At 36.9% G+C, this 24,033-nt stretch overlaps 1 protein-coding gene across 1 annotated transcript; it reads left to right on the plus strand.

Moving 5' to 3' along the window:
* The first annotated feature begins 5,806 nt into the window (after positions 1-5,806).
* LOC127633164 (tudor domain-containing protein 1-like) lies at positions 5,807-23,347 on the plus strand. The gene is given in 25 exon segments (XM_052112044.1): positions 5,807-5,957; positions 6,044-6,105; positions 8,775-8,856; positions 8,973-9,087; positions 9,175-9,238; positions 9,320-9,403; positions 9,475-9,654; positions 9,841-9,984; positions 10,075-10,243; positions 10,331-10,417; positions 10,501-10,677; positions 11,132-11,239; positions 11,448-11,618; positions 11,751-12,002; positions 12,082-12,216; positions 12,324-12,431; positions 14,173-14,343; positions 19,096-19,440; positions 19,854-19,970; positions 20,133-20,249; positions 20,834-21,001; positions 21,142-21,519; positions 21,704-21,778; positions 23,103-23,140; positions 23,285-23,347. Coding segments are annotated over 25 exon segments (3,561 nt in total).
* Positions 23,348-24,033: the final 686 nt, after the last annotated feature.

The raw sequence follows: 24,033 nt of genomic DNA on the forward strand, positions 1-24,033 counted from the left end.
AATCACTGCCACATTGTGAAACAGCTGGTTTTTCTGGTTAAACAAAAACCTGCACAGTTTCCTGAGGTTTTATGCTGTTAAACATAGCATAATGACTGAACAAATAATAGATCTTAGCCTGAGCATCCAATGTTATGTTAAAAATTTTATATTTGTATTTATTTTGTATTATTTTAAGTTTATATAACTATGTTAATTCACAATCAGTTTTGTTTAACTGAGCCATTTTTCACGTTCATTTGGCCAAATTCAGTAGCTGCCAGGGTGGCTGATAACAAGATCTGCCAAATGGAATTCAATGGAACAAAAGGGGCTTCAATAAAAGAACATTAAATTTGTTTATTATTTTTGCTAAATATTACATTCATAAACGTAGATGGTCAAAGATGAAACCTTAGTTAAAATCAAAATTGTATCAATATACTTTACATGCTATATAAACTAATATATATAAACTAATATATATATATATATATATATATACACTCACCTAAAGGATTATTAGGAACACCATACTAATACTGTGTTTGACCCCCTTTCAGCCCCAGAACTGCCTTAATTCTACGTGGCATTGATTCAACAAGGTGCTGAAAGCATTCTTTAGAAATGTTGGCCCATATTGATAGGATAGCATCTTGCAGTTGATGGAGATTTGTGGGATGCACATCCAGGGCACGAAGCTCCCTCCACCACATCCCAAAGATGCTCTATTGGGTTGAGATCTGGTGACTGTGGGGGCCATTTTAGTACAGTGAACTCATTGTCATGTTCAAGAAACCAATTTGAAATGATTCGAGCTTTGTGACATGGTGCATTATCCTGCTGGAAGTAGCCATCAGAGGATGGGTACATGGTGGCCATAAAGGGATGGACATGGTCAGAAACAATGCTCAGGTAGGCCGTGGCATTTAAACGATGCCCAATTGGCACTAAGGGGCCTAAAGTGTGCCAAGAAAACATCCCCACACCATTACACCACCACCACCAGCCTGCACAGTGGTAACAAGGCATGATGGATTCATGTTCTCATTCTGTTTACGCCAAATTCTGACTCTACCATCTGAATGTCCCAACAGAAATCGAGACTCATCAGACCAGGCAACATTTTTCCAGTCTTCAACTGTCCAATTTTGGTGAGCTCTTGCAAATTGTAGCCTCTTTTTCCTATTTGTAGTGGAGATGAGTGGTACCCGGTGGGGTCTTCTGCTGTTGTAGCCCATCCGCCTCAAGGTTGTGCGTGTTGTGGCTTCACAAATGCTTTGCTGCATACCTCGGTTGTAACGAGTGGTTATTTCAGGCAAAGTTGCTCTTCTATCAGCTTGAATCAGTCGGCCCATTCTCCTCTGACCTCTAGCATCAACAAGGCATTTTCAGCCCACAGGACCGCCGCATACTGGATGTTTTTCCCTTTTCACACCATTCTTTGTAAACCCTAGAAATGTTTATGCGTGAAAATCCCAGTAACTGAGCAGATTGTGAAATACTCAGACTGGCCTGTCTGGCACCAACAACCATGCCACGCTCAAAATTGCTTAAATCACCTTTCTTTCCCATTCTGACATTCAGTTTGAAGTTCAGGAGATTGTTTTGACCAGGACCACACCCCTAAATGCATTGAAGCAACTGCCAAGTGATTGGTTGATTAGATAATTGCATTAATGAGAAATTGAACAGGTGTTCCTAATAATCCATTAGGTGAGTGTATATATTACAATAATATTGGAGGATGCTAAGCAGGGGCGTGTCTAGGGGGAGGCTGGGGGAGGCAGTGCCTCCCCTAGGATAAGCTCTGCCTCCCCTGAGAATTTGAGAAATAATCTGTCCATCTGATGATAAATTACAATTTAAAAGTGGATTGTTTTGTGCATATTTTTCCATCGCTAGCAGATGAGTGAGGTCTGACACAACAAAAATCCAGTTTTGGCGTTGTTTCACAGTGCGTGCGAGCTCGGCGTACGCGCTCAGAAAAAGTGCATTATGTCAGAACAGAACGCCAATGAAATGTTTACCTGGCAGAGCTTTAAAGCACGAGCAAACAATGAACTTTTGTGATTGCGAATAAGTGCATTGTCCTGTGAGTGTAACTCTACCGCTGCATTAACATATGATGTGAATGTAGGTCGAGTTTTCGGGGACTGATCGAGGCGCCAGAACTGCAGCTGATAGAATGTGCGGCGATGAGAAAGCAGTGTGCAGTGCACTGTATGCGGTGCACGAGCAGCGCGAGATGCTTTCACATATGCTGCGTTACTTTGTAGGCTAACTGATCCGCGGCTGTACTGTACCAGAAACACATAGGCATACCCACTATTTTTTTTATTTCAAATCCAGAAGTTATCAGCAACTTTTATTTAAAAAAAAAAGTTTTGTCAGCATTGCGATTCTCTTTGTAGGCTACACATATACACTCTTTAATAGACGTATTCACGTTAAAACCCAATTTAATCAAGGTATTCAATGCATTACTTCTATACAGATGTATATATTCATTTGCTCGAGCAATTAAGTGGAAAAATATTTAACCATGTATTTATATTAAAATCGCAAACATTTTAAATTAAAACTTAAAATTGACAAAAACAGCAGACTTGTACCTTTTCTTTTGCATTTAAATTTTAATACAATAAATCTTGCATTTCACAAAGAACTTGTTTTTCCACCTCCACTAATGAGACTAGAGTCATTCATTATCCCGCCTTGTTGAGGTAAATTTTAGTTTTCCTTGCTTTACCCCGGTCTTAAAGTAAAAATGAGACTGTGAAAAATAGTAGTATTTAATTAAATACATTTATCTAAGTCTATTTTGACTATAGATCTCAAAACTCCTCCAGTAGCCCCTTAAATAAAAAAACGAACAGTCCTAACTAGAACGTTCATTAAAAAAAAATGTAGCCTATTGCTTTTCTATTGGTCGTTATTGGGTGTGTGTCAGTCTGCTGCCGGATAACAACCAGAGTGCGCAGTAGTCACAGTCAGACAGTCACTCTGCACACAGACGATATATATTTTGAATCCAAAGAGGCCTTCCCCATTTTACATAAGCTTTATGTCACAGCACTCATCATTGGTGTGTCCTCCGCTGCATGTGAAAGTTCTTTTTCTACCTTGAGCCACATTCTCACCCCTCTCCGAAGATCAATGCTGCATTCAAGGAAGAGAGATTTGGTCATTTTGGCACACGAAAAGAAAATCACAAAAGGTCTGGACATGAATCAGTTTGTTTATGAATTTGCCAAGACTAGCCGCAGACTGGTCCTGTAGATAGGATACACTGGATGTACTACAATAGTTCACAAAAAGGGTAAAATAATAATAAAATAAATATAAATAAATAAATAAATAAATAAAAGTTATGTTGCCTCTGCTAATCATATCATGATTTCAATTCTAATAGTTTCACAAAAATAGCTTTTATTTCAACTCTCTAGGTCTCCTGACCCCCTGTAGCCTAATATGTTATGTTTTCTTTTATATAGGCCTACTGTTTACATTTACATTTATTCATTTAGCAGACACTTTTATCCAAAGCCACTTACAACCAGAGAATAACATTAAAATACTGTTCTCAAATGAGCATATCAAAACATTTTACCTGGGGCCGCATTCACAAAGAATCTTATAAGAGGCTACAAGTAGCTTCATAACTTTAGACTAATGTGTTTTACTAAGAGTAATTCACGAAGCATTTTAGCCCTAAAAGTAGCACCTAAGTCTGGAACAGCTTAGAAGAAGAAACAAATTAATTTACCTCTTGTCTAAACGTGACTTCAGATTCATTTAAAAAACTCTCTTGTCTCGGTTGCCTACTCGTGTAGCACGTCTTCTCACAAGCAAACACCTGTCACTCATCACCAGGCAATCACCGTGATCTGATATATGAATCTGTTAATAATAATAATAATAAATAATAATAATATCATCATCATATTATTAATGTTGACCTGGTTTAACTAACTTTTATGTGATAGCCCTATAGTCTAATAGGGGCCCTGTGCCTATCTCTGGGTTCCTGGCTTAGAAAAATATATGCACTAAAACAGATTGTGTGTAGTATAGCTTAATTTTGCGCCGATTTTTTCAATTGTTTATGTTGCCCCCCCAAACAAGCCAAATGCCCCCCCAAACATGATATCCTGGTAACCCCTCTGATGCTAAGAACACCAGAAAAAGAAAAAAAATATGTAAGTTTTATTTTAGAGACTTTTGCCTTTCAATATATATTTGAATCTTAAAGATCTTTTTAATTTTTTTTTTACTATAAATTCTCCTCCCTATCCAGTAGGTGGCGACAACCACAAAGAATGTGAATCGTCAAAAGAATGTGAATCGTGGGAAGGGGACACCACTCAAAGGGTCGTTCCAAACTAAAGTAAGAAAATCTTTATTTTTTTCCCAGGAGGGCCCTGCCGCAAGACTTTTAACGAAGGGTACATTCATTCAGTATTACAATACTCTCTTCAGAGTGCCCACATCAAGAGCTCCGTCTTTTGGAGTGAGTAGGGCATTGGGTTACAAGATTGGAATTCACCCTTAGTCAAAAAGGACCTAAATATTGATCAGTTTCTCACCCACACCATCATAAGGCTTGTGTTTAGCAGAAGATATAAAGTCACACATATCTGGGATGTCCTGACAGTCTGTAAATGATCAGAGATATTTTACATTTTTGGTGTGAACCATCCCTTTAATTCCACTAAGTATATCTATAGTTATTTTATGTAATTCTTTATCTTTTTTCTTGCCTTCACAGGCTTTACCTTATCTTATATTTGCAACAGGTCTTTAAAATAAAACAAAGTATGTTCATGAACCGTGCTGTAGTTCCTGCTGCCAAATACAATTCATAATCAGCCTTTCTTTTCTTGATGCGTTATAATGTTAATTTGATTTTTTACGCTATAATATGTAGGCTAGTTTGGGATATTCATAAGATGTTAAGTTATTGAGTTGAGTTTTTGAATTAATAAAAAAAGAAACGAAAATTAATCGGACTAATGCAATCACGTGATCATCACCTACCTCAGCGGTCATACCATTGCGCATGCGTCTTGAAAGGCAACGCGAGGTCAACTGAGAGTTCAGATTATTGATTTCTCCTGTATTATATTCGGTAAAACGCTTTATGCATTACGTTTCTTTCCTCTAAATTATTGTTAATAATTGTTTTTAATGTACTTTGGTCAGTTTTAACGAACTTAAATATGACAAATTGATCGGTTAATGCGTAAATTAAAACAAGGTAGATTAAAGCTAGCAAGTCCGGCCACGTGACGTGCAAGCAGTTTCAAGTTATTACCAGGACCAATAATGACTTTTATATTTAGTAATGACATAATACATTTATATATACAATACATTGCATTTTAGTCTGTATTTAGTGCTGGGGAAATATCCTTAGTTTGATCTCAGAACAGATCTCTTTAAAAATCTTGTGAAAAGCTAATGTTTCCTATTTAGAGAGGAGGACAATGATTTGTCAGTTTTATATTGTACGGATATATGTAATTTGTATACACATAAACGTTAATTTATCGAATAGGCATGATCTCCATAGTCTTCCCTACCTGTTGGAGAGCAATTTGTCTGTAGTACATCCAGTTCTAACCAAATACACCTGAAACAGCTAATTATGATTTGGGTTCACTTCAATATGATAGGCAGGTGTATTAGAGCAGAGTTTGAAGTAAACTGCAGGAAGGTAGTTCTCCGAGAGCAGGATTTGACATTGCATTATGTGCACACACAAAGAAATACCTGTGCAGTCTAATCATAGTTGAGTTTCACCACAGTGAGAGAGACGGGTAGAATGAATCGGGCCTTCAACCCAACCATGATGAGACCAAATCTCCCCCTGAGAAGACCTGCGACTGGTCCGGGTTCATTTAAACCTACAAGCCCAGCCCCAGCGGTTCATGAACCTACTCAAGAGCAGCTTCTAGCAAGTGAAGTTCTAGCGGGTGAGAGTTACATGTCTTTAACATGTAGATGTCCATGTCATTGATTAGATTTGTTTGTAATTAGAGCTTTTCTTATTATACTTAAGGTCCTAAAGGCAATGCTGTCAGAAAAGAGAACAATGGGATTTCTGCAAAGAACAGTTCTGATGTATGTATGTTGTGGTATTGCGTGCGGTAAGCCAAGAGAGGAGATGTGTTACAGTGGTTTTACCACGGATAAGGGGTGTCCGTAGGCTTGTTGCAAAGTGAAGTGCCTAAAACCCTCTTAAAGTGATAGTTCTGCCAAAAATGAACATTTATTTCAAAATAATTTACTCACCTTCATGATATCCCAGGTGTGTATGACTTTCTTCACCAGAACATATTTGAAGAAAATATGAGAAATATCTTGGCTCAGTAGGTCCTTAAAATGCAAGTGGATGGTGATCCAACTTTTGAAGCTCCAAATATCACTGATAAGGCAGCATAAACGAGTCCAGCTGTTAAATGAATGCCTTCTAAAGCGACATGCTTTTGGTGCAAAAAAGATCAATATGTAAGTACATTTTAAAACTCTAAATCATCGCTTCCTGTCAGCAGTGAACGTGTGATGTAATCAAGTTGGCACATGAGAACTGAGGCACGTGCGACACACATGGAAGAGCTGTGCTGTTTACAAGTGAGTAGAAGAAACGGTGTAGAGAAGATTTATTGCTTTGGTTTAGGTCTGTATTTATCTGTTTCTTTACTCACAGTGGTGCATTTGAGTGCTTATCCTTGATGTTCAACTGATGAGGAGAACATGAGATTACGTCTACATGTCAACCGAGAGACCGCGTGATCTCCACCCTCTCGTGAATCATTGGAAGCGTTGTATTATAGTTAAAAAGTACTTAAATATTTATATTTTTTGCACCAAAGCTTTAATTTCACTGCTGGAGTCGTATCGATGATGTTTATGCTGACTATCTGTGATTTTTGGAGCTTCCAATGTCAGGGCTGTATAAGGCCCACGAGGCCATTTGAGATATATTTGAAAAGCAATAATGTTTACAAATTATTTTAAATGATAACAACTAGGGATGCACCGAAATTTCGGCCACCGAACATTTTCGGACGAAAATTGAACCGATATGAGCCGATATATATGCCTCCCCTCCCCTCAGTGCTCAGGTTTCACTCTCGATCGATCTAATCATAATCACGGCGCTGCCAAGCAAAGGCCGATGTCAACGGTGTGGAAATACTATATAATACTAATAAGCAGTACCGCCGCAACCTATACGCATACTAAGCAGTCTGCATAGGGCACCAACTCCCTAGGAGGGCACCAGAAATTCCACCGGGTGCCCTTCCTCGCACGTTATACATTATTCAAGGACCAAACAGTCAGTTGCGGAACACAGTCAATCGCTACACGCTCATATTGCGAACGCGACAATCCTCTTGACTACTGGCGCATGAACAAACGATCGCGTTCCATTGCTTGCGTGGATTGCATGCAGGTATTTTTCTGCACAAGCACCTGCACAGAGAGAGAGAGAGACTATTCAGTGCAGCATCTCATGTACTTGAGTTGCCAGAAAGCTGAGCAACTTTTGTTCTTGAAGAGAAACCTGCCACTTAATTTGCTGTGAAATGTTTTATTTTCCAATTTGCTGTGTAGCAAATTTGTTTAGCCGTGCAAAACTTTGTTCTTCACTTGAGGCTTCATCTGTCGTTTACAGTTGAGTTTGACTTTAGTTCAATTACTGCTATTTTGCACTGTTGTTTTGCACAATCATTTTATATTAAAGTGGAAATACGTTTACTTAAACAGAATAGAGTCCCTCTGCCGTTCTGTGTTCTGCCTGTTGTTATCATTAAAATGACTGTGTAGCATATTTAAACTTTTTGTATTTGCAAGATGTTATTATACTATACAGCTATAGCGCTGCTAAATTAATTACTTGACTGCTGTTTTGCATATCATTAGTTTTCTAGAATGTTACATTATTTAGATAATTGGTAAAAAAAAATAAAAATCTTTTAAATTTGATTGTTAAAGAACTGAATAAAGAATATTATATGTAATATTGTTATAATACATTTTCTGTCCAATTTTGGTGTTACATTTTATTGATTTGTAGTTTTTCAATTCAGATTAATTAAATTCATGAAATTAATTAAAAAGTATAATATTAATACAATTGTATTGAAAAAAAAAAAAATCTATTTTAAAATGGGTATTAAAAAAAATATAGTAGTTTTTCATTTCGGTGCATCACCTAATAACAACACAAAATCTTGTATAATAGACAGACCTTTTAGTGTTTTTGGTGTGTGAGCATGTAACGGAATGCGTACATTAATTTCAACCCACAATCATAAATTGCAAGCAATTGTATGGCCTGCGAATAATTTCGTAAAGACTGAAATAGCCCTTAATTGAGAGAAATTTTCCCCACCCCTGCTTGATCTTGTTTGATCTTTGCCCTTAAAATAATGTTACCCACAACTATATGTAGCATATAAAACACCAGTAAAGACACCAGTGTTCACTATATAGTTACATTGAATTAAAATTAATAATCAGAATTAAAAGTTTTCCACCTTGTAAAAAAAAAAAGTTCATTTATTATAGGCTGCAGTATAGTCAGTTTGCAGTTGCCAAGTAATGTTGCTACTTTGACTTCAAAGATGGAATGTGCAGTCACAAATGTGTTCATCTGCATTTTACAGTGCCTTTAATTTCGGGGCATATAATAAGAATTAGTGTTGTCTCTTCCCTGTTTTGATAAATTTTTGACTTAACATAATAATAATAAAATTATTAAAACAAAGAGCCTCTGTTCACAGTATGGATAATTTTTGTCTCCACAGACAGCAGAGATGGTGTTGAGCCCACTAGTGAAGTTGTGCAACTACTGCAGTCACCAGGGTAGGTTTGAAATTCTCTGCTAGATTTCAGTATTCATCTTGCATTTAACTGGATTTTCTTTCTCAAATTTGGATAGTTGATGAGCAGTGAACAGCTCTTCTTTTTTCCTATTTTAGGTAACTTCAGGTGCACACGTTGTAAAAAGACCTGCTACTGTTCTGTAGCTTGTCAGACAGAGGACTGGAAAGCTCATCGACATGTTTGCAAACCTAGAGATTCAGAATTCACCAGGTACTTTCTGGGATTGTTTGTTTTAAAGTTTTATAAAGGAAAATGCTCATGTAGATTTGTTTCCCTTGTTTTACTTTGTTTTTTCAGTGAAAAAGCAAAGGAATCAACAGCTGTGCCTTGTGGAAATGCACTTGGTGTCCTTCAAGCCAAGGTATTGCCATAATAACCTTACACATGCTTATAGTTCAGCTATTCCATCAGAAACTTTCAGGCTTTCTGTCTTGTTTTACAGGACAACTACACAGAATTACAGCCAAAGAGATTGTATCAGGGTGATTTACCCAAGAATAATGTTTCTAAAGGAGTTGAGATACAGGTATATTTGTGTTTTGTCCTGTATTGCTTTATCTATATGCAAATGGTGTCTTACTGTGGATATTTTTTCAGGGTGTGGTAATTGAAATGAGGAACCCTGGGAAGTTCTACATCCACCTCCAATCAGTTGAGATGATGGAGTCCCTGAAAAACATCAGCGAAGAGCTCCAGAAGACCTATGGCACTTCATATGCTGCCGAGTACACACCTGAAATTGGGGAACTCTGTGCTGTTAAATTTTCTATTGATCGGGTCAGGCAAATAATTACATTGGAAATAAATTTGTCAGAATACCACAATAAACTGATTTTCAGTGAACTATGCATGTGGGTGGTCTTAAATCAATGCACCGTTTAATAGATCAATACCTTTATTCTGCTTGAACCATAAACTGCACTTAGTTTTTGTGCTTAGTTTGGTCTTTTCACACTGTTTTAGAACTGGTATCGAGCTGAGGTTCAGTCAGTCGATGTCGGCCGCAAAACTGCTAGTGTATTTTACATCGACTTTGGAAATGAGGAGACCGTTTCACTTGACAACACAAGGCCTCTTTCTGCCAAGATAGATGCTGCACCACCTTTTGTGAGTTCAATCTCCTTTTCATAATGGAGGATTAAACTAATGTAAGCATTGACAAGCGGAAGTTACAAGAATATCTTTGTATTTTTACAGGCTTTGCAGTGTTGTGTTGCCGGGGTAACGCATCTGACAGGAAGTTGGACAAGTGAATGCACTATTGCTGTTAAACAGCTACTTGCTGGAAAAAGCCTCACTTTTGCAGTGGTGGACATCACAAATGATGGAGCTCTTCTTGCAGTAGATGCTCCTCTTAGCATGCTTGGTAGGGTATTAATAGTTTGAGATGTTTGATTAATTAGAGGTATTGTTTAAACCACCATAAGATGTTAATTTTCTATCTGTTCCACAGGTAAATACCTAAGCACTTTCCTAATAGACCAAGGCTATGCCATTAAGGAGGAGACTCCTGTTGAACCAAAGACTGAACATGACATCAGTGAGTTGCTTATTGAACCAGAGTCATTGTCATCGAATGATTCATTCATTTCTTCACCAATTTATAATCATGTCTGTCTTTAGATTCTCTGCTGACAGCATCCTTTGAGAACTTCAAACGTTTGTCTGGAGGAAAGAGTGAGAACTCTGAAGCCAGACCTCCAGAGTCTTTGACTCAGGGATTGGGTGACACATTCACAGCCATTGTCACCCACCTCCAATCCCCCTCAGAGATCCTCTGTCAGAAGCTTGAGAATGCCAGTGAGCTTTCTACTTTTTTATTAAAGCAACATTTTACCTAAAAAAAAAAAGTCACAATGTTGTGTTTGCCTCCATTATCATCATCATTAGTGCATAGATTATATACCTTCACACAGGTAAAAGAAGCTGTATTTATTTGAATTCCCTTTTTTTTTTTTTTTTTTTTTTTTTTTGGATTGAGGGAGTGGGCATAAAGACATTCTGTGTTGCATTAGATTGAAATTGGATTTTTAGTTTAAATTATGCTTTTTTTCTTGCTATTTGAAGCACTGCACACAAATGTTATCATAACTAATTGTTGCACATAATTTCATATTACTAGATGCAAAGTTTCAGCATAATTTTTTATTCTTTGCCTGCTAATAAAGTAACTACTTTCTGAACTGTACTTTACTTTTTAGTAGGCTTTCTGTGTGTCTAATGTGTTCTTATTGGAATTACCTCCTGTGTGCAGGTGTAATCCAGCAGTTGCAGATGAATTTGAGGGAGCACTGCTTAAACACTCAAGCTAGTGAGAACTTCAGACCTGCTCCAGGATCGGTCTGCTGCTCGCTCTTCTCTGGTGAGAACATTATCTTAAAACAATGGAAGTATGAATGTATAATGATCTGAAAACTGAATCTCCCAAGATTTTGATATTCATTTTTAAGGAATTCTGTTAATTTCAAATTACAGTGTAGGGGTGTTTTTGTAGCGTTTTGTAGATGTTTAATGTCACAAGCAATCTATGCATGTATGGTTAATGTAATTTACCTCCTAATACATTACAGAGGATAACCAGTGGTACAGGGCTAAAGTGCTAGCATATTCCTCTGAGGAACGCGTGTGTGTCGGTTACGTAGACTTTGGCAACTCAGAGGAAGTTGAGTTAAATCGTCTGCGACCCATCAGCATGGAGCTGTTGGCTTTACCAACTCAAGCAATCCCTTGTTCTCTAGCAGGTACAGTACAATGACTCATCCACTCAGTGTCCTGTTTGTGCTAGTATTAATGCAAGTCTGTGTATACTGAGCCTCCAAAAGTCCAGCAGGGTTAATGTCCTCTGCCATGTTAACATATTGGTGGTGTTTCAGGCATCAAGCCTTCCTTAGGCACCTGGTCAGAGGAGGCCACCTTGATGGTGAAACGTTTAGTCTGCAACCGCTTCGTTCGGGTTGAGATTCTGGGTAAGAAGGAAGGTAGGGCTCTGGTGTCCATGATCGATGAGACCAGTGACCCTCAGACTAATGTCACTGAACTGTTGGTTAACATGGGTTATGCTGCAACTGAAAGTGTGGAGACTGAGAACAAAGAACCAGCTCAAGAATCCATCCCTGAAATGCCATGTAAGTGCGGAGAGACTTTAACCCCCTCCCCTCCCCATACATTTTGAAAGGACGATGGATATTTTCTCTTTTATTCTAGCCCTCAGTGGCCCTGCTGTTGAGAAGATGGAGTGGACTTGTGCTGAACTTCCCTCTGATGGCCAGAATGTGGAGCTGGTGATCAGTACTCTGAAAAGCCTTGGTGAATTCTACTGTTACAACTACAGTGGGGCAGGTGTGGTTATCATCCTTGTTGTTCTTTTTACATTGTTCTTTATACTTATCAAGTTTTTGATTTAGACAGTTTTTTCTTGTGGTTTTTTGTTTTGTTTTTTTAAGCAGATGTACACAGCCTGACAGAGTTGTCCTTTGAGCTTATGAAGTATTGTGAGTCAGAGAAAGCTCCCTTTACCCCCACTGTGGGAGAACCCTGTTGTGCTCTGTTCACAGGTGACGTATATCTCTTTTTTTTTTTCTTTTTCTGAAACATCTATTCAGATATTCATTTCTATTTTAAAATGTTTTTTTTTTTTGGTATTATGGACTACATACATACATGCGCATAGAGGCAGCTTTTCTGTTCTTAAAAATTTAATGAAGTGTTTTTCTTGCGCGTGTCTATGGACAAATTATTGTAAGATTAATTTGATGATAATAATAGCCTAATAATAAAAATAATGTTATACGTTAATGGGAAAACGAGCCAAATATCATCTTGACATCCTCAAAGGCGTCAGCTATTGGTGATCACTCTGACCATCGTTGATCCCAGAGTCTGTTGGCGCAACCCTAATGTGCATTTCTCACTATAAATTAACAAAATGTTCAGACAGTCTCCTTGCTGGTTTTTCCAACACATTCAAAATCATTACCGCTTCTGCCGGTGTCGCTGTGGCTCGCTTCATGTGTGTGTTTGTAAAATCTATATTATTACATTTTAGTATTTCTCTGTATAGAACAGTGTTAGCAATGTTACTTATAACATTGTTTCTCAGTCCTGGAACTCAAACCATTTTCTGATGCCCCCCAAAATATATATATATTTAAGTAATTAAATTAATATTATAAACGTGCGACTAGTCGACCAATGGCGTAAATTAACGCCTATTTGTCGTCAAGGGAAATCTTTGGTCAGGGGCAGCCCTAGAGACCTTGCTGGAGTCACTCGGCACGCCCTGGATTCGAACTCGTTACTCCAGGGGTGGTAGTCAGCATCTTTACTCACTGAACTACCCAGGCCACCGAAAATTTCTATTTGAAAACCTATTTATAGTTGGTTGTTGATCAAAAACAACAAAATAAACATTTAATTCTCCATGCATAGCACAGCTGAAGTAAAACCATTCGAGTCCTCGTTTACATGCGCTCATTTACGAATGCTCTTTACAGAACAGCAGGTTTTCTTAAAGAGGCAGTACTGTTTTGTTTTTTATCTAATGTGATCAAAATGATTAACTTATCAAATATAATTAGTAAAATTCATATTTTCATAATGTACTTCGTGAGGAGGTCCCCGGTATAAATTACCAGCATTATCTGGGAGATAATTACTTTCATATGTTAGCAAAATGAAAATTTTCACTGAAATATACCCTTATTAATCAATATTTGATATCAAATCGAGAACATTTTAATCTGAATCTAATCGAGAAATCCGTATTAATATTTATCCCTAGATATTATTTGAAATGGCTTCACATGAATTCCCACTATAACATTTACTCTACATTTATTAGTGACAGGGTTCTCAAGGTCATTGAAGAAATAGAAATATCAGGGAATTAAATGGTGACTTAAGAGGCCTGGAAATTAATAAAATATTAAGTAATGGAAATTTCTATCATGAATTTTGTACATTTCTGCAGAGAAGATATTCTAGTTATGCTCAGTTGTAAAATATTTTTTAACTGGTTACAAATTCAATAAAATTACTAAAGGTCTTATCCAGTAGTCATGAACAAAAAGTCTTAATGTATTGGGCAAGGTTTGGGAACCCTAGTGAGCTGTTTGCAATGGTGCAAAACTATAGAACTACATGAAAACATTTTGTTGTATAGTGCCACCATGGTTTGATAATTGAAAAATTTATTTCGGTTTTAAATGACAATACCAGAATCAAATTTGATTTAAATTGTACATGAAAACTGATATAGAATTTTCAATGTCTTTTTATTTATTTATTTTTTGGCAGGGGATTGTCAGTGGTACAGGGCAAAGGTACTAGAAGTTTGTGGAGAGGGAAAGGCCAGAGTTTATTTTGTGGACTATGGGAACTCCTGTGAGGTGGAGGCAGCGCATCTAAAAGCCATCTCCCCCAACCTGCTCAAACTGCCTTTCCAGGCAATACGCTGCTGGCTTGAAGGTTTGCTTTCTCTTGTTTCTATCTCTTGGATCTGCATGTGTATGGCCACAAGCCTAAGATGTCATCCACTTAACATATCAATTAGGAATGTCCCGATAGCATATATTGGAGACAGAGTATGATTATACTTCGTTCTCTGTCCTCTCCGCTACCTGAATTTTTAATTATTTTTTTTAAAATACAATACAGTGAGACTTCATCAAAAACGTTTAGCATGCACAAATAATTAAATATCACAAACAATTAAAATTGACATTCACAAGGCAGAGAAAATACCTGCCTACTTCAAATAGGACATTTTTGCTAACTCTGCATTTCTTGTCAAGTGTGCTATATTATGACTTATGAGGGAGAACCATGATATAAAAGGCGGCAAACTATAGATCGCGCCAGTGTTGCACGTTTACAATGTTGACCGCTTTGTTGATTACAACTGCAATATTTTTACACCTATCATTTATAGAGAAGCGGTACAACTAGTGCTGTCACGATTACTCAATTAAAATAATTCCTTGATTACATAAATGCAGAATCGATAAATAAAAAAAATAAGTGATGCAGTTCACAAACAAGGGTCCAAACCCATGACAAGAGGTGTCAGCTGTGTGACAGCACTTCACTTTAGATTTGATAAAAAATACAGGACCTGAAAAACCCTAACATCCCTTCAGAAATGCAACCGAACTCAAAAAGATGACACACAGTTTCCACAGACCCGCTTGATACATGCAATAAGCTCATCTGCATGCGATTTGAGAGAAGGCGAGCCATTAGTTTCTGTTCGGGACACGCTGAACTTCGCAAAAAACACATTGGTATGCACTCTAAACCGATTTATCTACACAATAATTTGCAGTATATCCTCTTATGAAGCAATATTTAAGAATGTAATGACAAAGATGTCCGTCGGACTTGCAAAAAGTCACACACACATTGATGGATGCACAAACACTTTCTGCTCAGTAAATCTGACTGAATCCATACAATTTAAAGGTTATTTTCTGCTGATTTGTAATTTGTATTCTGTTCTGTGTACATTCATTACCATTCCTCATGTAAATTAGATTTCACAATGATTAAGTTTGTAATGGTTCGCAATGCCCCACTTCTGTTAAATATTTGATAGTTTATGGCCATTATCAGCTAAAACTCAATGTGGGAATCCAGAGAATGTTATTTAATGAATGAAGCCACTGCTTTGTATGCTGTCAGTCAACATGAGCCGTTAAAGCCACACAGCTGTGTATATAAGTCTTTGGCTTGGAGAAATGATTGGAGACGTGCATCTCTCAATGATGTGAATACTTTTAATATTTTATTCCGTGTTGCATGTACATTAAGTAATGGATAAAAACAACAAACAAAATGGCTTTTTAATCTCCATAAAATGTCCAACCATGAATGCAAATCATCCTTGATAAACAAGATTGGTAAGCAGGCATTGCTTCTGAAAAGAGAAAATATTTAATTTCCATGGCTTGTTTTCACATACAATGCCTGGCCAAAAAAAAGTTGCCAGTTGGATTTAAATAAGCAGATACTTAAGAACCCATGATTGGATCATTATTGTAGTGATTATTGTTTCAGCTGGCAACAATTATTTTAACCCTAACTAATGTAGCTTCTCATTCCTTAAACAACCATGTCGGAAGACTAATACCGTGGTCATTGAAAAGATGTTACTGTGTTACTTTCAGAAGAGGCAAATTATTTGTCTGCATCAAGCAAAGAAGACAACTAAGGAGATGGCTGAAAACACTGGAATTGAGTTAAAAACTGTCCAACGTATTATTAAAACCTGGAAGGATAGTGGTGAACCGTCAGTTTCACGGAATAAATGTGGCCAGAAAAAAATCTTGAATGATTGTGAACAGAGATCTCTAAAACCTTGGTGATGTGACATTGTATTAAAATCGACAGTAGAACTCACGTCTATGTTTAATAGTGAAAGGGCATTTCCACATGCACAATGCAACGAGAATTTACAGGATTGGGACTAAACAGCTGTTTGGACCCAAGAAAGCCACTTGTTAGTTAAATGACAACTTCAATTTCCTAGGGAGCATAAAGATTGGACTGTGTAGCAATGGAAAATGGTCATGTGGTCTGAGTCCAGATTTACACAATTCCAAAGCGATGTGCACGTAAGAGTAAGAAGGGAAGTACATGAAACGATGCACTCATCATGCATAGTGTACTGTACAAGCCTCTGAAGGAAGTGTTATGATCTGGGATTGCTTCAGTGTGTCAGATCTTGGCTCAGCAATGATATATGGCAATAAAATGAAGTCAGCAGACTACCTGAATGTACTGAATAACCAGGTTTTCCCATCCATAGATTTTTTTTTTCACTGACGGCACGGGCATATTCCAGGATGACAATGCCAAAATTAATCGGGCTCAAACTGTGAAAGAATGGTTCAGGGAGCATGAGGAATAATTTTTACTCATGATTTGGCCACCACAGATTCCTAACCTTAACCCCTTTGAAAGTCTTTGGGATTTGCTGGAGAACACTTTACGGAGTGGTTTGACTCTCCTGTCATCAACCAAGGCTGCAACTAACGATTATTTTTATAATCAATTAAGCAACGATTATTAGAATGATTATTCAACTATTTATTGATTATTGCAATGATTAATCATTAGCTCTTAAACAATTATTCTGCTTGTGCCCCGACTTAAATGGTTGTATTAAATGTGCTGAAAAATAAATAGGACAAAATCATCTTTTAAAAATACCTAAATGACTTTCACTGAATTAAAGGGAAAACAAATACCTTTTACTAGGTTTAATTCAGTAAAGATATTCACTGCAAAAAATCCTATTGCTATCCTATAAATCCTATGTGTTTTTCTCTTGCTTTTCATTTAAATTACTTGAGAAGCAACATAAGATATTTAGACTTGCTTTACGAGAACGTATTTTGTATACAAGTGTATTTTTCCACATGGTTATAATTCTGCGAGTGCATTCTACTCATTCAAGATCTATTCTTTAAAAGCAAGTCAAAATATGTTATATGCTGCTTCTCAGGTGAGTGCATCTCTTTTTAAAGGATTTTTAGATATTGAAATATATTTTTTTTTATATTATCTTCAAAATTCTAAGATAATTTTTTTTTCTTCTGCAGTATAGCTGCTAAAGAAAATGTATGTTGTTTTAAAGGAGTTTTAGATTTATATTTTGAAAAACAAGCCAATACAAATCAAACATTTGTTGCAGTGTATAATAGGGCGAAGACTACCCTCTGACCTTTCTGTTCACTTCAATCCATCTTTAACTCACAAAAAAAACTCTCTTATTAATAAAGCTATGTATTGCCAATTTTCTTCAAGAAATGCACAGTTACATATTATGATTCAATAAGTCTCGAGCCATCACGTTGTAATGTAGATGCATTAAGCGTGCGCACTCGAGGGATGAGTGTCCCAGCGACAGAGTGTGCCTCAGCCAGGTGCAGTTTCAATCTCTCCCCCTTTGATCGGGACATTCACGCAACTCATAGAAGAGGTGCTGAATGCACAGAGAAATGCCAGTTTTGGATTTTGTAGTTATTTACACGACCTGCTTCCATATTATTGAACTTTAATAAAGCTACAACGCATTAAATATAACTGCATACATTTTACACAGAAGTGTTTCCTTTAAAGAAGCTCAACAATTTTTTGTGGTCGTCATTGTCGATAATTACATTTTGACAAAATAGTTCTTAGATTACCAAAATAATCGATAATGACAGTCCTAGGTACAACGGCATTGTGATGGGACCAAGGCAGAGAGATCATACCAGGAAGCAGGAATGGCATTCCAAAAAGATTTGTTGGAGATTTAAAATGTGCAAATTAATAGTGTTCAAAAGCTAGCATAAAGTCTAAACTAGACCTGTTTTAGGTACTAAAGCAGTACCAATTCCCCTCCCTCAACATTGGAGGCAGAGTTTCCTTTGCACTCAAACAGCGCAAGTAATCTTGTCCCATGTGCTCCAAACACTTCTCGTCCATTTTGTTTTCCCCCTAGTGGTTGGTGTCTTAAATACAATATTTTCCTTTGCAATTATCATACCATTATTTTAAAATGAATCCTCTCCTCCATTTATAAATACAATGTCATGGAATAAATGCATAACAAGAGGTATATGAGTTAAAATCACCAATAAATAGGACTAATAAAACATTTGTACAATTAAACCCTAATAAATAATTGCATAATGGAGAGTAAGACTATAAATTAGCCCTTGGAACAAAGTCAAAATTACAGGCTACCAGGCTATCCATCACAGCCATTCTCATGTCAAATTACCAGGTTTATAGATTTGTAACATTTTAAATTCAGTTAATCTGCTACAAAACGTGAAATGTATTCTTGATTAACAGCTTGTTACAAAGAAGATATTGTGGATTTTAATTGTTCATCTGTTTGGATTGGTTTACGGATTCTCAGCTAAATGTTACGTGTGCAGGATTCACCTGTATTATGAACATACACAGTACTTGCAATCCTTCGCCAAATTTCATGTGGTTAATTTATCTTTATTGTCATCTTGTGTGGTCAGGTACGTAAAATTCTATTTAATTTGCTCCTTCAAAAATCCACTTGTCCTGAACAAGCAGACAGGCGTTAATCTTGAGCCCTGGTCTTTATGTGCAGCACACTATAGAGTGAATAAGCACTCTGCTCTCTGTCATCTACCTCACACACACTGATATCGGGACATCCATAATATCAGTAAGTAATCCATATTTATGCAGGAGTGGAACCAGTTGAGGGTCAGTGGAATAAAGAGGCAGTGCACCGGTTTCGGGCTCTGTGTGCCAGTCAGCCATTGAGTGGCAAAGTACTGTCCATCACAGAGAACGGTTATGGAATGCAGTTGGAGAGTAGTGGAAAAAGCATTGCTGCTGTGCTTATCTCTGAGCAACTGGCCAAACCTTATGGACCTGTGAAACAACCTCCACTAAAGCCAACTAAACCCACCAATCAGATTGAGGCTCTGCCCACACTTAAACCTGCTGATCAGAATCCACCTGCTGTAGAGCCAGCTAAAGTGAACAACATGGAAGCTGCCAAAGCCCCATCAGAGGGAACCATGGCAAGTGAGTTCATGTTGACATTATTACAGTTTTTTTTTAATATATATATGGCTTTAAAGCGGAAGTGTGTATTTCTGCACCACTTGTGTCACCAAACTGAATTGCAAATATAATCACCATTTTCAAACAGATTTCTGAAAACTGTCATTCTCCTTTGGTTATACAAGCAGGTTATCCCACAGCATTGGTTGAGCCAATATTGCAGTGTCATTTTGATAGTGCCACAGATATTACACTCTTAGGCTTGCTTATATGTTCTACATATTAAGTTTGGATAAGAGTGAATTTGAACATCAATAAATTACATCAGCTTTATCAACGTTTGTGTTATGTTGCAGAATTGCTAGTATTAGTAATATGTGTAATTTTCCTTGCTATTCTTGTGAAGGTGTAAAACAATGTCCGCTCTTACCTAGATGCCATTTTTAGTTTGGACTGGAAGACATTGGAGCTGCCCTGCAGTGAGACTTTCCAGCCACGGGTGGCAGCAGTAATCAGCCCTAGTCTCTTTTATATAATGAATCCCGGAATAGGTTTGTACTTGTGTCTACTGTGCAGCATTTTAAGCAGCAGTAATCCCAGTTATGATGTACACATGGTTAAAAATGTATACAAATGAATAATTAACCAATCATGCATCACCATAAGTAATGATGATGCAGCTTTTAGTTTAAGATGATTTGTTTTAACACTAGTGAATGTAGGGGGACTAACAGCAGTCATGTATGATGTTGAGAAGTACTGCAGCAGGCAGCCACCTCCCGCCCAATGCCCCCCCTTACAAGGAGCAGCCTGCTGTGCACAGTTCTCAGGTAAGTTTGACTTTTAGTTGTGGTTCACTATAATCTGCATGTATGGAATCTTAAAAAACATTTTAAGTGGTTCAACTTAGGTCAGCTAGCCTCTTGCTATGTTACCAGATGAATGCCAATGTTTATTAAGATTAGAATTTAGACGTTGGACCTGTGAACCAAAAAGTACAAATGCAACATGTTATGAATAGATGTGTTGAGTACCCTCAGAAATACTTAATGATCTTATAGACATGAGAAACTTGTAAAATACATTTGGACAGCCAAACAATTGAAACATTCTATATAACTATTTAAAAGTCCCAGGTGTGACTTTTTGTGCAGATGCATTGGTGGAATTCCTGCCTAAGCTAGTAATTCCATGTCTTTTAAATAATTACATACCTGTCGTGCAATGCTCACTTTTAAACTACAGTGGTAAAAGCTTATTTTTAAATAATTATTTTTAAAGGGTTTTAAGATTTTAAGTACACATTGTGTCTGTAATTTCTTAGGTTTTCATGAAATATTTTTGTTGTGTTGTTATTGTGCCATAAATAACTAATTCAGTCTTTTCACCAAGAAAATTTTACTTTCTCATACAGGTGACAAAAACTGGTACAGAGCTGTTGTCTTGGAGGTAACAAGCAAGCATGCACATGTAATCTATGTAGATTTTGGGAACATGGAGACAGTCCCCATCTCCAATATCCTTCCCATCACCAAAGAACTTCTCCAGCATCCATTCCAGATTGTCCGTTGTGCTCTAGCAGGTAAGAGTACCACCTGAGCTACAGTTAGACAAAGCAAAGTTTAAATGAGTATCAGGACATAAATCATCAATCTTAAATCGTGGATCAGAATGACTTTTCTCTTTAACATTATCCACTTATTATTGTTGCTTTCTTCACAGGTAAAGATCACTTCCCTACTGTGTGGCCCACTGAAATTTTGGAACTCTTTGGGATTCAGTTGAGCGGGGACATCCTTGCATCTGTGGAGGGTTTTGATGGGACCTTCAACCTCCTAACTCTTAAGCAGCAGTCAGGCCAAACTGACAGAAACATTAACTCCATTATTCTTGGAGCTCTGCAGAAAGGACCGAGCAAGGATAACTCAGTGTTATCTATTCAGGAGAAAAATGATCCAGATCAGAGGCAGACACAGACTGCCAGCTCAAACAAGGCTGCTGATCAAACTCAGTCTGCAGATGTTGAGAGGCCTGCTCTGGAAGATCAGGGTCCAAGCCAGCCCAGCCCAATTGTCAGCAGCCATAAGCTTGAGGAAACAGGTGAGCAGTTAAAGACTTTTTGCAGTGCAAAAATGTTTCCACATTTTTAGCCAATGGCATTTTGGTTCACAGGTGCAGTTCCACCTGGTATTCTCAGCTGTAACCCAAAGGTGTTATTTCAAGGAGCCTTGTCATCATATCCAGAGGAGCAGTTGTCTAACATTTTTATTATGTCTGATTTCAGAAAACACAACCAAGGCAATGACTGTTGTGGGATGCACAGAGTCACAGAACATTGCAAGCTCAAAGGGCAGCAGTGGTGGGTATTATTGTTGTTTCAGAGGCTGGTCACTTGCAAGGGTTCAAGTAGGGGTGGGCGATTACACCAGTAGACATGATCAACCTTTAGAAATATGGTAACTGGTATACATTTTGGATTACAGTGGTTATGCAAAACCATCACCATGTGGCAAAAAACGTGCACATTGTATTCACGTAACACGAGCACAGTACACGTTCTGAAGGCTGAGCGGCTTTACGTGAATTTAAGAAACAGGGTTTTTCCAGGTACTGACAATTTTTTGGCAGTCGCCAAATTAAATTTCAGGCTTGCGAAGCAAATTCAATGACATTGATCACGCGTTTTGAATATGCTTCATCAGAATTACTCCGCTATGTTTCACGTGACTTCTGCGCTCGAGCGTCTCTGAAGCATGCAAGTGCGCGTGAGTCCAGCAGGCTTCTAGATTGAAAGATAAAAGCACTATGGAGGAAGTCAAATTGCGAGCCTGGCATTCTAACCAACACTGATGAGGAAAACAGCTAAAACTATGTCATCAGTCATGCAGATTGTTTAAACTACACCATCACCCTTAATAAAATTCAGTTTGAATAACGTTAGATATTACAAATCAAACCGCCTTTGCTTTCAGATATTGAAATATTGTCTACAGAGATGACTTATGAAGTGTTCTATAATAATAATAATACTAGTCCACAACATCTGACAGAAATGTGATATTTAGCATTGTGGTAAGGTTGATCACCACTTTTTGAATACCACCAATTGATTTTTATTTTTACTGTGACTATATTTGTCCAGTTCAAAATAATGAGAAAATTATATAAGAGGAAGTAGTTTTCATTTATAAAGTATTTAATTCCATTATTATTTTTTAAAGGCATTACTATTTTTTTTTGTAAATATATAACCCAATTTGTAATTTATTTATTTTTTGGAAAAATTTAACTAGATCGTGATATATCGTTATCATGATATAAAATTCGATCCACTTAAATTACTGATGTTGTGATGAATAACAGTCTGTTTCAAAGAGCGTATCAGCCTTGTGCAGAGCCAACAACTCCTGATTTCTGTGATCCTCTTAAAGGAATAATTCACACCAACATGAATATTGTCATTTACTCAGCTCCATGTTGTTCCAAACCTTTTGGACTTTCTTCCATGGAACACAAAAGATATACAGTATTGGGCATAAAGACAGTCTTATCACCATTCACTTTGACCTCATTTAACAAAAAACAATAAAACTGAATGGAGACTGACTTTAATAGCTGTAAAGTACAGATGTTGTTTTTGTTTGTGGAAAATGATTTCATATGCTTGATGTCTGCTTTTTCAGGTCCCATCTCATGCTGTTGTCTGGAGCTAAAGAAAAAGGTTGGGGAACCTATATTTATTAGAACCTATATTTTTGATATGTCTGTCTATCATTTAATTTAAAGCTGGAAAGGCCAAAATACATGGTTTCCACACCATTGAATTTATGTCATCTAGTCACCACTTTTTTATTTTCCTCTTCAGATTGACCATATTGAGGAATTGATCCATCTCCTCATGAAGCAAGTTGGTGAAACCAAACAGTAACTCAAGATTTTCAGTTTAAATTTAACATAGAATCATTCAGCACCATTTTTTGGGGATTTTTGTTTAACTAAATTACTTCTGGTTATGTCATTAATGGTGAGTCTTTGCCCAACAGAAAGTTGAATTGAACTTGAGTTGCATTGTTGGACCATGTTTCTTATCTGTGTGCAGCCAGAATTAAATATAGCTTTTATCTTTTATGGAGGTGTATTTATATATATATATATATATATATATATATATATATATATATATATATATATACTATATATATATATATATATATATATATATATATCTAATATTATTGTTACAGTTGTTTTATTCTATATATATATAATGTGCAATATGTGCTTGTTTGTTTTTTTTGACATGGTGTGAGAGTATGGCTATATATCCTTACACATAACAAAATTGCTGCTCTGTTTTCCAGTTCCACATGGTCTGTTTTTGTTTTTGTTTGTCTATGGCAAGTTTTGTTCGTTCAGTGTTTCCTTGTCATGTAGTTTGGCCTGTTGGCAATACATGCTGCTTTGATTAAAAAGAAAAAAGAAAGAAAAAAGCATTCAGTTCTTTTAAATATTAGTTTTTTCTTCATAGTTTGAAGAAGCCTTGTAAAATGGCTTGATTTGTCTGTAACATTAATACCATTAACACAACGACATTAATGGTCTGTAAAATTATAT

Source organism: Xyrauchen texanus, chromosome 40, assembly GCF_025860055.1.
Source record: "Xyrauchen texanus isolate HMW12.3.18 chromosome 40, RBS_HiC_50CHRs, whole genome shotgun sequence".
Classification (NCBI taxonomy): domain Eukaryota; kingdom Metazoa; phylum Chordata; class Actinopteri; order Cypriniformes; family Catostomidae; genus Xyrauchen; species Xyrauchen texanus.